Here is a 14,820-nt window from a genome sequence, read left to right as displayed (position 1 = left end):
GCTTTGCTTACATTTTTAGAAGTTTATCTACAGTATATTGCAACAGAAAGTTTTTGATTATTGATCATATATTTCAGATATTTTTGTAAAAGTCAAAGGTATATTATCAACTTTATTGAAAGAAGGAGCCTTTAGAACATTTTATTTCAAGTCCATACATTTTTTTATTTATTCTCAAAATATTCCAGTCAAGTAACAAAAAAACTTATCGGTACATATATTTTACGGAACTCAAATAAACAAACAAGTAAACATATTTGACGAATTACCTTATAGACAAACTCCAAAAGCAATTGTCAACTTTAATTATGTACTTTGCAAATAAAAAGTGCCTTTTTGTGTCTGTGCAAATATTGCACATACCTGCAGCAACATGTTTGCAAAACTGTCAGGAGTTCTGAAAAATATAAAGAAACTGAAAAAATGTGATATAGGCATATTAATAACAATACACTTAAGTAACACAGGATTACTTGTTTGTCATGTAAATTCACACTAGCAAGTCAATAAAGAAAGGCAGAAGCTACTAGTATAATTACAAATTGTTCTTCCATGAATTTAAAATTCCCCGGTGAGTTTAGGTAAACTAATAAAACTAGTAACTAGTTAAGTTGGCCTACTATGTCATGTTCGTTCTACAGCCTCGTGATATTGGTAAACCTAACATGACGTTGCGGTCTCATGTTTGACAAGCAGAAATGTGGCCCAATATGAAACGGAGGTCCATCTTGCTCAGCCAATAAGGTGCAAAGGATTCTCCACGGAGGCGGTGTTTCTGAGAAACAGTGCGTATCGGGTTAGGTTGTTAGAAAGTTAATGGCTGGGGGAAAGAGAACCTCCTCAACCCTCGCTTCGGGAGAGTTTCTGGATTCCCTGAAGTAAAATCAAGCAAATATCTTCCAAGAAAGCGCCTCGACGGACGTTTAAGTTAACTAATAGCCCGTTAACACGCGTATTGTGAACAGAAGTATGCAGGATGCAGTAGCCGGGACGGCAATGCTGACGGACGGCTTCGAGGACGAGATTGACTCGGTGACTCCTCGCTCCCCAGTGGCAGGGATGGGGGTAGGAGCGACACCAGGAGGAGTCGGACTTGGAGGCATTGGGATTGGTGTTGGTGGGAAGAAAGTGCGTTTGTACGGCGAGCCCGGTGGACCTGCCGCAGAAAGACTGGATTTCAAACTAGCGGCCGCGGCCGTCCTCTCCTCCTCGGGTCCGGGATCCGGCAGCGACGAAGACGAGGTTTCCGAGGTAGCAACGCTAAGCTAGTTAGCTTAAGCTTAACCGTTGGCAACCACCCCCTCCCAGGCCGCTTAAATTGCGTATAGTTAACAAACACAGTGGAGAAATAGTATCTCCCCTCAGTCCAGAAGTTTATGAACAGCTCGATGTCGACGGTGTTTGGTAAGACGGGGGCAGTTATTCATGCCAACAGGCTGAAATGTTTTATTTATGCAGCGCAGGCTGTGGCCACGGCCTAGTTCGGGTGGAAGCGACTACGGCCTCGTTCGGTGCTGTCGTCTCGCAACACCCATCACAAGTTTGCTGTCTCTCAGCAGCTTTCCAGCCACAGCATATGCTGGTTGTCCAGAAAGCCTCGGACGTGCGGGGCCAGCTAAATGCCAGCCATTTCGTAGTTGTGGTGCAATTACGTCACTTTTCCAAATCATGTAAATTAACCGGGATCTTACCTCTGCGAACTTTTCCAACACGTTTAGGTAATCACGTTTATGCCCAACAACTCTGGTGGTCCACATTTGGTTCTGATAAATAAGCAAGCTTTTTTTTTTTTTGTAAATCTCATCTACTCGTCTGACCACCACAAGTGTCAGCTTGATTTGTCTCCACACGAGAACAGCTTGGATACATGTTGTGATGTGACTTTCCACGTCTCATGCAAACAGACAGGTGTGATTGCATCTGTGGTTGTGTTTATTATCACACCACATGTACATGTTTGATCTGTAATTGTAAGCAAATAGGTAGCACCACAACTTTTGGTAGAATTTGTAAAGTTGTAGCATTTCTACAAATGAAATGCAATATTTTAGAACTGCTCTGCATGTTTTTTTGTGAGCATTAAATGGGGTTGACCGTGTTTTTGACAAAAGCAGACATGCTCATGTTTAGATTGGTTGACGGTAAACACTTCATTTGCACAAACTGGCAAAGTTATTTATTTTGTCACTTGCACCGTACCTTCAAGTTTACTGTCAGAAAGCCTACTGGCAATTTGTTATGGGATGTGGAGAGATTTGACACGACTGACCCTTGGACATTGTTCCCGTCGAGGTGCCTCCGTTGTACTTTTCTAACATTTGACCCAAGGATTATCTGTCTGAAAACCTAAAGTCATGGCAATCAAGTAAGGATATCAGCTGACAGCACTGTCAATATGATCTAGCTGTTTTTGACTGAACATCTGCTTTCTAATAGTGGGATAAGACGATGACAATTTTGCCACTTGCACCTGATTCAGACAGTTGAATCAGGTTGCTAATGTATAGCATCTTTGCTATGTTTAGAGCAGAAATAGGACATTTGTTGTTGTATTGTAGTCCAGTGGAGAGCTTGCTACTCTGGGCAGTAGCTAAAATCCTAGCCCCGGGATTAAGCAGATGCCATTCTAGGCCTTTCCAACTCTCTGGATACCGACACACTGGGAGCTGTAGTTCATTTAATAGGGAAGACTGATATCCATTGTTTATCATGAAGGCCTTTCAAAACTACATTTCCCATTCTCTGTTGCGCTTTATAATATAACTAAATTCCTCCTAAATACTGAATGTTGACTCTCTTTCCATATTAGCTCTAGAGACTGAAAGCCTGCTTTAGTTTTATTAAACTTTTTGGAAACAATGTTGTTTTTTTTAACTCCCCTGTGATATTGATTATTGTGATCCATCCAAGAAAAAAAATATTTTGTTTAAGATGTTTTATTAAAAAAGAATGTTTCAGTCTATCATTGATGTAATTACTGAGTAGACAAAAAGTAAAATGTTAATGTTTATTTTTTTTAATTAATACTTGCATAAGATAGCAGTTATTTTAAGTTCTTATGATTTTTTTTCCTGCTTGGGCTAATCATCTTATAATTTAGCTTGATAGGAATCCTTTTTATTCTGAGGTTTGTTACAATTTTTAATATTTAGCTGTTAAACTGATGGTAAGTTTATGCAAGTTGTCCTGATATGTTCTCCATTACCAGTACTTTTTTCTGCATAGGTCACAAATGTTAAAATATTTATAAAGAGTAAAGAAAGGGACGAGACGGGGGAGAAAAACTTTGAAGAGAAAAAAAAAATTATTTACTATTATGCAGAGATATTTTTTCCCCCTAAGCCTATCTGTAAATACATATTTTTTCTTAAAAGTTTCCTTAATGCATGTACTCCTTAGACTTCTCTGCATGAATAGATCATCTGCAATGCAAAACTTGACAACAAAGTGTGCCGAAGCTCAGGTATGAGACTCTAGTGGTGAATTTGGGCAGCTGACTCTCAGCTGAATCTGACTGTGTGCAGAGGTTATAATTCCTCACCATAATAACACTCGCCGCACTTTGACGCCGTTGTCCCTGTGCTCCTTCTTTTGCTTTCCCACTGTTCAGAGAAACTGTAAATAAACAAGAGCCACATGCCTGGTCTTTTTATAGATAGTGGACTTATGTGGAGGGTGTGGGACCTCTTTTATACGTTGCAATGTAAACAGTAGTTACAGTAATGTGATACTTTGATTTAAATTATTTCCCTTGCCTATTTGTTCTACTTTTCAGTCCCCAATCCAGATATAGTGATGGTTGCCTTTTCAGCGATGGCTTGCGAATCAGATTTAGGGTGACATTAAAGGCTAACTTGAAAATCAAAGCAGTCGAGCAAATTTGAATTAATCACCAACCTTTTCCTGTCTCTCCCAGGTGGAGTCATTCATTTTGGACCAGGAGGACCTGGATAACCCCATTATGAAGACAGCCTCAGAGCTGCTTTTGTCCAGCGCCACAGACGGAGTCGATTTGAGGACTGTAGATCCAGAGACGCAAGCTCGACTCGAAGCTTTACTGGAAGCTGCAGGTACGACGGCTTTCATCTGAATTAATTTCACCCGCAGACGTAGCACATGAGACTGTGCCGTTAAACACTGCATTAATGGTCACACCCATTTTTAATACAACTTGTCTGAAGTCATTCTTTTAACATACACTAACATTCAGTAAGGAGGACCACACCTTTTTTCTCTTAATCCCTAGAAAGGTGGAGGCCTTACATTGTTCAAAAGAGACTCTCTCTAACTTTTTTTTTTCCTCGAGATGACTTCATTTCCTGAGGTCACTGAAACATTTGTGAAATGACTACAGCGAGACCATACTGCTTCTTTTTTCAACCAACAGTTTACACTTATTTTTAAGATGGAAGGTTATAGGAATGGAGTAACCCACTCGTCTATGCTTTTCCTACTTTGCTACCGGCCCTGTCTGCTTTGGGTTGTACTCTTAAAAATCAGTGTGCGCAGTGTCACAAACCTAAAGAACTGCTTGGACGAATTAGTTGTCAGGCTATTGTAGTTCAAGTCCAACACAATAAATATTAATGCCAATTGGATGTATTTGGTGTCTTTCATCTCCACACCAGATTTGGGCTTTGGTGATCAAGATGCTAAAATTCAGGGAGATAGGTGGGTTTTTATTCTGATGGAGAAGAAAGGGATAGTGTTTAAAATAGGGGATAAGTAAATCAACATTGCTTTTGCAGCATTCATAATTTGGGTAATGTTATGATTTAATCATGCAGCTCTAAAGCATGTTGATATTATTGAACCTACGGTAAATGAGTTAAAGGCTCAAAACAACCATATACTAACCTGAAAAGTAATTACCTTTTGATTAATACCCAAATGCACATCCACCCTTGTGTAGTATCATCACAAAAATCCAGTATTCTCGTTTCCATTTGTGTCTGAGGTTGTCCCAGGCTAGTAAAACATTGTCCCCTGGTTCTACATGAGTTCTGATAATTTCACCTCATGTCATGTTGTGTCTATAGTAGTTTTCAGTCGCATTGTACCCAAAATATACAGGTATGATATGGAGTTGTCTGCTGCAGTACATTTTGTACCGACAATGTATTATTTCAGGAGGACGTTTCGTACCTATTTTGACAACCAAGGAATTTGAGCCAGCTTTCTCTCTCCTAACTATATTTATAGTAAAAAAACAGTGATGTGATATCCAAACAAGTTATTGTGGAGGCATATTGTATCATATTTTATATTAGCAGACTGGCACAAATACAGGCCAGGAGCAAAATTAGATGGGGGGGAGCGTGTAATATAATAAAAAGTTTAATTGGCGTGGTTTGTGAATTTTATTTTTCATTAGAACTTGTAATCTCTGTTTAAGAAGGTCTGTATGTATTAATCCAGTAGGGCTGGGTGTCCTGGCCTCATTTGGGCTTGTGAACATTACGATGCAGATTAGCGCTGGAACGCGCTTGAGCCTCCACCGTGTGCGTGGGGTTTGCGTTCAGCAGCTAATGGCTAATCTCACCCTAGTCTCCTTTCTCCTGGACTAGTCCTTACATAATCTGCCTGTGTTTTTTTTTTTTATAAAGAAACTTCAATACATTTTGATCACTTCCACTTGTGACAGTGGACTACTTACATTTTCTGTCTATTTTTTTTTCTGTATTATCAGAAAAGGATAAATGTGTAATGTAGGTACAGAACATAAATAACATAGCCAAAAACCATATTGTTCAGCCAGTTGCCAAGACAGTTTTTATTAATCTCGTAATCTGTGTGGGTCACTAACATAAGATAGTTGGTAAGTACTTGTTAACCACCAAATAAGTTCTGATGGTGAGTTTTCCACATTCTTACGTTCTGTCAGTACACATGGCACAACTAAAACCAGGTGCTTTTGTGAAATGAGCAAATATTTGCATATCCTAAATTTGAAGTGGACACAACAGCAATCATATAAAGGGTGTCTTATGGATGCTAAATGTTTAACTCCATTACACACCCATAGCTTCTAGTTTTATTTCATCTACACAGCTGAAATAAAATACAAATGATGTTCGTCCTTTTAGTGGTTTAATAATAACAATAGACCAGAATGTGAGGTTTTTGAATATGGGTTTTTCAGATATTAAGTTATTCAGATAACACTAAGGTGCAGTTTGTGGAAGCTGTTGTAGTCTGAAGTCATTCAGTCCCATCTGTCACCTGTCAGTGGTGGCAAGTGGAGGTGACATCATCGTTGGTAAGCAATTGTGAAGTGTGAAGTGTGCTAAAGGTCGATGGTCAAATGGTCAATGCTGAGGCTAAAAACAAAACCTAGACCCATGTCGTGCTCTTTGTTGGTCTCCTGCCAAGACATTTAGCAATTATTGGATTTATAGTATTTAGTTTGAGGTTATTTTATATAATATATATATATATATATAAAATAACCTCAAACTAAATATATATATATATATATATATATATATATATATATATATATATATATATATATATATATATATATATATATATAAAATAACCTCAAACTAAATACTACATGAGATAACTGAACCAGTTATCTAGGCTTGTGAATATAAGCTAATTTAAAGTCGGTGCGTTTTGCTTCATAAAACATTTTATTTAATACTTTCCCACAGTTCTCGGAAAAGTTCCATGTGGGACTTAAAACATATTTTGCTAAATGATTACCAGTGCCCTGCAGACTTAATTACAACAAACACAAGCTGTAAGACAAGTCAGGCATGGATTATTAATGAAGGCTTCTGTTACCAGTAGCAATAAAAGATGACCTTGACTATTATCTATGATTCTTTGTAGTTACTTAAATGAATGCAATCTGAAGGAAATTGTGTCAGAATGGTGGCGAAAACAAAATGAACCATCATGAAATATGTAGGATTACGTCTGAGAAGGTAAATGCTCACTTAATACTACTTTGCCTTTGACAAAGTCATATTTACTAGTTATGTTTCCAGTGAGCTGCTAAAATGTTCTTTTTTTATTATTTCTATGGTTTAAAACCAAAAATATATTTTTTTATGGCTTCCTTTTCAGTAAGATTTGTGTCCGGCCTTATGGAGCATGGCATAATGCAGCACTGCCCCTCTCTCACCTGCTCTTTTCTGTGAGAACACAGAAAAACCTGCCTGTTTGAAAATCTTTCAGGTCTTGAGTAACTAAAGAGTCACATATTACTGTTTTGAAACTCCAGTAAAAAAAAAAAAGTATATAATATTCTGTCCATTGAGCCAGCTTACTTAACAATAACTATTTTCAGCATGTATTTGTTTTATAAGCTTGTAACTAACTAATATGATTAGTTTTGAAGCAGCAGGAGAAATTTTTACTATTTAAATAAAAATTAAAAAAAACAAATTTTTTAAATGCTCCCAAATTGTGGTAATTTAACTAATTATCTTGTATGAGGTAATATCACATCTCATGTGAGATATATTATGAGACCATGACGACAAATAAACCGGTCTCGTTTTTGTGAAGTTGTTTTTTCTCTGTATGGGGTTAAGTTTTGTTTTTGGCCTCAGCACTGACCGTCAAACTTTAGCACACTTCACAATAGCTTACTAACTATGATGTCACCTCCACTTGAAATTGATTAAGCCAAAACGCGCACTAAAATATATTCTGTAAAGTTAACGTACCGAATGCGTTATTTTTAAGTTGTTGGTTAATGGGCTGTTCTTACATTTTAAATGTCAGATGTATTTTACCATCCCCCCCCCCATTCGGATTATTTCAGGAGACTCTATTCGAAATGCTCATAAAATATGACCAGCCTTTTCTTCCATATCAAAACTTTCATGTTGTTACTATTCATTTTATTATGTTGGCTGAGGTGAGCACTAGAGATGTGCCAAGGCAATTTTGTAAATGCCATGTCAATTGTTTTTGGTCCTTTATTAGTTCTTCAAAAGTTTAGTCTGAAGTTTTATAGGTTTTTTTTTTTTTTGACATACTAACAAAGTTAACACGAGCTTTCTTGACATAAGTTCACATTCCATTTGGGTACTCGACTCAATTAGAGCTTTTATTAGAGGATTCAATTCATCGGGTGTCTCAACTCGTTCGGGTATTTTACTATTATGTAAAACTGTTTATCAGAGGAAAGTTGGACCTAATTGGATTAGAGGTGTTTGTTTTAAAGGGTTTGTTAATTTTACTTGAAGTAATTCAAAGTAGGTTCTAGCACTTAGAGATTATACTTACTGATGCTATCAGTCTCTCTAAACAAATGGTGCTTTTTGGACCTAAGTGACATCCACTTTGTCTGTTTCCCACTCAAAGATGACACACTACAAGCAAGGCTATGCAAAATATGTGTCGTGAAGAAATATTTTGTGCTTTCACAAAACAATGCAGCATGAGCTTTGGATATGTTTATTTTTGCTGGACTCGAGGCTCACATATTTCCTGGGAACATAATAAAAAGCTTTAATTTTGTAGTATAGAGATTTTTCTAATTCTTTAAGAAATAATGCCAATTCTTACCCAACCATCAGAGGAACAGTTTGTATCACATATTCTAAACGTGCCAAACCGCAACCAGTTGTTGACTAAACTTTTAGAAATATTATCTATAAATGGAGGCATTTACACAGACTTTAATTTGAATTGCACACGAGACGAGCTGGCTCGAGCCAGCGGCGTTGCCAGAGCTACACGTTAGCTTTCGCCGACCTGCTGCTTTAAGCATTCAGTGGAAACATTACACCAGTGGCGTCCAGACTAAGTCCTTCATGGCTAGTTTTAGATCTTTCCCAGGTTCAGCACACCTGAATCAAATGAATCAAAGGATGGTTCATTAGCAAATCCCTGCTGAACATAATGGCACTCTGAGGAGGTAATTCAAGCATTTAAATAAACTTTGTTGGAGTAGGGAAATGTCTGACTGGTGTTAGTCACCCCTGCATTGTAGTTATAAGCTTTAGTTACACTGGTAACCTGCTGCTGTGTTTTCTTATCACCTGAAGTCAAGAAACTTACAATACTGATTATTTAGGGATGAACAGATTGCAGTTTTCTAGCTCATTACCAATCTTTAAAAAGCCAGATTTTAGCAGATACCAATTTTTCTTTTTCTTTTTTTCATAACCAACACTATCAGGTGGTAAAAGGTCAATATCTTTAATCTAATTTTATTGAACAACATTGAACAGTACCCACAAAACAATACAAACTTGTTTTGATTGCGCATGAGGTAGTGCTCTCAAATACACATAAAAGGTTTAGTGCATTGCTGTCTACTACATTAACTAAACTAAAAACAATCAAGTCGTCCAGTCAGTCAGCTCATTCTCACGGCAAAAAGGGGCAGCGCCTGATTTTTTTCAGGCCTGTGAGGAGGGAGATCAGATCGGTGGATAAGATTGGTTTCATATGTGGGTATCGACTCATCGTCGCTCTCGTAAAATTAAGGAAGTTGGGGATTGATCAGTTTATCCTTATAATCATTATATTGAATGCATACAATTAGAACATCTTCTGACATGTTAAATAAATTTTTAATTTTCATAAAAGTGGATCCAGTGGCACCTTCTAAATATTTTTATACTGCATTAAACAGGTGTCAGCCTGAATTCATAGTAATTAATTGTCTAAAGCCCTATGAATACTTCACTTTCTGCGTAATTTGCACCATGATGCTTTGAGAACGACGACTTTGAGTCGAGTCATTCTGCCTGTTCCAACTCTGTGGCCACAGCGGCAGATTTTGGAAATCTACTGCAAATATTGTATTTCCCTGAGGCAAGTTTTGTTGAGCCAAAAAAAGTTGCATTCATTCTGATCATTTTGATTACACTTCCAGTAGACTAGCATATGACCACACGTGCACGTGGGAACAAGGAGAGGAAGTGTGCACTAGTCCAAATTTCTTTCCAGATTTTGTTTCAGTCATTGAAATGAAGTATTGTATTAATAATACAATACACAGTTCATACTAATAAAGAACTAGACATAATTTTTAATATCATAAGGGCTACATTAGCTGGAAAATTAGTTATTACTCATTGCGCCTTCAAATTTCATTATTTGGAAAAGGATCTCTCTGTGGAAGATTCTTAGTTTTTTTTTGTATCAAGGCTAGGCTAGGATATTCTTCAGGCTGATGTGGGTTTACCCTGTATTTTTACTCCAGTTCTCTCTTGACATGGGCCGATCAGCTGTTTATTGCAGGGTGTGTGAAGCTGGAGGAACACAACCCTGCTTCCCTGTGTGCACACTGCAGCTCTACAGCATTGCCGTGCCTTGTTGTGCTCCTGACAACTATCAGCTGTCTCTATCACCATGTTGAATTAAATTAGACCACAGTGTCTTAAGCAAGTGCTGCAGTCTGACATGAACACGAGACAGGAAGCCAAAATGCATTCAAGAGAAATGACGTTTACCTTTAAATATAGCAGTGAATATATAAGTTAAGCCACACGTTTACCGGCTCAAATTTCATGTTTGAATCGACTTTGACTCATGGGTTTTATATGGCCAATAGAAATTTCATATTTATTTGATCAACTTACATATTTCCATGAACACATTTATGTAAAGGCGGCTTAAAATAACCTGGCTGAGGCTGTAGCTTCTTCTCTGCACCTTTATAGCTCTGATGATAGAAATGGCTTGGATGGCTCTACCAGATCTGCTTTGCTTCACGGCAGGCACAGTCTGGGAAGGGGAGCAATTCACCGGTATAGAATATAATGGAGCTGCTTGCTTTCAGACCCACTGCTGGTCAGAGCTCATTGCTCGCTAAGCTGCAGCTGATCGAAGGATGGATATTAAGACAGCAGCACACAGATTGGTGTCCCACTGACTCCTCTGGGATCTGCCTTCAGCTGTGTGACTGGCACGAGGCTGTAGTGTCGCATATTTTACACTTTGATAGTCTCTTCAGCCACAGCAATCAGACGCCACTAATAGATGCATCTCATTATGAACCACGTATGCTGAGAAGAATAGGGTGGCAGATATTTGGGTAGAAAAAAAAAATGTTGAAACAATTAATCGGAACTGATTTTTGAAATAGTTGTCAACTAATTTAGTAATCGATTAATTAACTCGAGTAGATTTTTTTTAAAAAGAGATCATTTATTGACTAAAAAAAATCCCAACATATTCAGAGCAGTAATTAAGTCAGCAGTGTACAAAACATGTATACATTTAAGATAAAAAAAAAAATCACCTTTTTCTGTAAATATATTCTACCCATAATTGGCATTGTTTTTTTGTATTCACCTGGTTAAAATTCACTTAAAGAATGCTATGTTATTGCAATACATTTTTTTCTTATTTATTAAAAATAATTATTATTTATCTTAATCTTTATGTATTTTTAATATTGTATTAAAAAGGCTTAAGTGGCTTTGTTAAAATTCTGCCAGTTTTTGTATCTAATTAATCCACAGAATAATCATTTATTAATTTAATCATTACTGGCAGTCCTATTGTGGACACTCTAAATGTTGCAAAGGACTGTTTGAAATATGTAATATTTATGAGCCATATATTATATACACTCTTGACATGTCAATTTGATATTCAGCTTGCTGGACGGAGTCCCACTGTAATAGATTCCCACATGTGACACTAATGACCCCCGACCCCTTTACCAGTCAGCAGTCTGTAGTGTTTTCAAATCTCCATATAATACAGCTTGGCTTAACCGCAGCTCATGCAAGGTATCAGTTAATATGGGCTTATGTAATGACGAGCACCACTAACCTATGACCCCAAAGTTTAGTCTCTAGGCTTGTGTTTTTTTCTGCCATTATATGCCTTTTATGATGCTTCTATTAAACCTCAGTTTGATTTCACACGATTAAAGTCAGATTTTCCCTAAGATGTGACCAGACAACATACAGCAGACCATTTCTACCAGTCAGACAAAAATGGATCTTCTTTAAAATGCAGAACTTTTACTTTTTGCGTGTGTCCCAAAAGCAGGAGAAAAATCACAGTTCAGTCTGACTGCAAATACCTAGTAGAACTTGAATTTCAGACCTAATTCTGTAATATGGGGGTTAAGTTGAACCTTTATGATCATGTCATAGTATCTAGATTGTTGACAGCTTAATAAAAATTCCAAACTTAAAAGTGCAAAAATCTCTTATTTTACTGCTGTAGATGTCGGTTTGTTCTTTAAATTGCATTATATACTCGCATCCTGACATTTTTTATTCCCAGTGCAAAGCTCATGTTGTCAATGTAAATATGACAGTTATGGGTGTAGAGGTTGCTTATGGGTAAACACTCACTGAATTGGGCTTTTTAAGCTCAAACAGATGTTTCAGTGTCCTTGCTGTTCAACTAAAACTAAGATGAGGGACTTGGGGACGCTTTGCATGTAAATGGATTTTGAAGACACTGCACAAATACGTATTTTTAATAATGGATTTCAATGAAATAAATAAAGTGGCGACTGGATGTTTTTAGAAAGCACTTGTTCAAATAATCACTTTGTATTCTTAGTTTTTCACTAAAAAGTTAAAGGCAGATGTTGTTTTTTTTTTTATGACTTCTGTAAAGGGTTGGTTGAGTTTCATTGTTGGCATCTCGGTTGGTTTACCTCAAATGCTGTCATTTTAGTAACCTGCCAGCACATGCATTGTTATTCAAGTTGTTTTTTTTTACTTCAAAGCTGCTGCCAGTAGCAAGTCAAAGCTTACCAAAAATCTCTGCAGCGCCCAAGTACTGTCTTCTGTGAAAGCTCAGGCTGTATTTTGCTTTACTAAAAATAGTGAAGCATAAACAAGTAAAGTTTAGTTGGCAAACATAAAGCAACTCTCAAGTCTGCACAGCCCTGCTTAAAACCCTGTTATATACACACGTGTATTGAAAGTGAACTCCTAATGAATCATTTAAAAATATTTTCCTCATGTGTCACATAATAAACAAAGAAAAAAAAACTAACCTCTGGGAGTTTTGAAACTTTCAGTAAGCCAGTTACACACCGTTAAACTTCACAATTTATCGAAGAACCTTTGAATTTCAGCATTCAGTCTCAAAATCCCACATTTCGACATCAATTACCTTCTCTACCATGCCAAGTATGAAGATACAGCCAGACTTGGGTGTTTTTACACTTTTTCTGTCCAATTTGATCTGGACTCTGGCTTAACCTTTCCAAAGCTTTTGTCCCATGGAGTCATTGTTTTTTTCAGAGCAGACATTTAATGAGTACCAGCTCAAAATGAGCTGGTACTTTAGCTGATGATGAGTTCATCTACCAAGACAAAATCTACAGTTCCATCTGTAATCTACAGTAACCATTCTGCTATGATTATGTTTCACTGTAGGTGTGATGCTCTAATGGTCATTTAAAATGGGGATTTTTTTGTGTGTGTGTGTCAAACTTGGATTGGGAAATAGTGGGCCAAAAGTTTAAATTTGGTTTCTTCAGCCTATAACACAAATTCCCACAAGGTGTTGGAAAATGTAAGCCAAAGTTGAAAGGAAATGTCCGTTTACAGCCTGGCTCATTCAGTCATGTTTATTTGGCAGCCTCCCTAACAAGTTTTAGTGTTGTCTTTTACATCATTTTGTGGAAACCTCCAGTTTCTCAAGTGTCACTGATGTCCTATATTTTTATTAAATTAAAACTATCTGTCTTCCCTGTACCATAGCATGATTGTAATGCTGTGTTTTTTTTCAGACTGATTCCCATATGCACAGTGATATAATTTTGATGCTGCTATACCTCTCTACAGACTGAGAATGAGTCTGGAATATTCTGGTCGGACTGGTGAAATCTTTTCTTACCGTCTGTTTCGCTATAATTGATAGTTATGTATTCAAGAAGAGTGTTCTTGAATCAAAGGGCTTTTTGTCAAAGGATTAGCTTAAGGCTGTACAGGCAAGTTATTGCTTATTTTTAATGGTTTATATTTAACAGATGCGTTAGATAAACAAAATTACCTTGGGAAAATGCTTGTAAATGATTTATCATGGTCTTATTTTCTTACAGTTATTTTGGTATTGAAGCAACTTGGTGTTGGTTCATAATTGCGTTACCACCTACCACTTCTTTGCAAAAAAAAAAAAGGAAAAAAGAAAATCCAATTATGATGCATTGAACAATAAATGTCATCAAATAAATTACTGGCAGAGAGCCTGAATGCATGATGCTTAATTAGCTAATATTTATTGCAGTCCTAGCAGTTCCTTATGTTATGCGTCTTGCACACACAGTTATTGCGATAACGATTAATATCCCAGATATTGTCCTGCTGTGCTCTCAACTTCCGGGACGGAAAGCTCAGATCTGATCAACAAATGAAGATGCTTCTTATGAGAAATACATTCACATTTCATTGTAAAACATGCCTGTTATGCCTAAACTCGAAGATGTAATTATCAAAGAGAGAAACTTTATTTTTAGTTATCAAATTAGTTATGTTCTGTTGTGTGTTTGCTTGTTTTTGCCTCTTATTCTCCCTCTTTGGCTTTTTCGACCTTTTCATAACAAACAGTCACAAACGCATTTTTATCTCATGGTAATTTGAATTCTTAATATTCCTTTGACTTTTTACCTCCACTTCTAGTTCCTCCTCTTTTTCCACGTTCTTCCTCTCATCCATCTAAAATTTATACACAAGATGTTTTTTCTCCAACCATTAATGGCTTTAACCTGAGTTTTTGAGAAAAACAAACAACAAAAAACCTTCCCACTTTCTTCCTTCACTGCCTTCCTTGTAGTTTTTGGCACATTTTTAAGCTCATTACACAATTGTCTATAAATGAACATTGTTTATGCTTTAGATTGTGGGGAAAAAAGTATTCATACAT

At 36.9% G+C, this 14,820-nt stretch overlaps 1 protein-coding gene across 10 annotated transcripts in view; it reads left to right on the top strand.

The window, feature by feature from the left end:
- The first annotated feature begins 797 nt into the window (after positions 1–797).
- The window catches only part of LOC102235458 (ankyrin repeat and KH domain-containing protein 1-like), a 34,386-nt gene continuing 20,363 nt past the window's right edge, over positions 798–14,820 (top strand). For all 10 annotated transcript variants that reach the window (XM_023328562.1, XM_023328561.1, XM_014470543.2 and 7 more), the window contains exons 1-2: positions 798–1,251; positions 3,917–4,070. In XM_023328562.1, the coding sequence (XP_023184330.1) occupies positions 970–1,251; positions 3,917–4,070 (436 nt within the window). In that variant the 5' untranslated portion in view covers positions 798–969. The remainder of the gene's footprint in view (positions 1,252–3,916; positions 4,071–14,820) is intronic.

The sequence above is a fragment of the Xiphophorus maculatus genome, chromosome 23, assembly GCF_002775205.1.
Source record: "Xiphophorus maculatus strain JP 163 A chromosome 23, X_maculatus-5.0-male, whole genome shotgun sequence".
In the NCBI taxonomy this organism is placed as follows: Eukaryota; Metazoa; Chordata; class Actinopteri; order Cyprinodontiformes; family Poeciliidae; genus Xiphophorus; species Xiphophorus maculatus.
The sequence above is the reverse complement of the archived record's forward strand: the minus strand, read 5'-3'. Positions and strand labels throughout refer to the sequence as shown.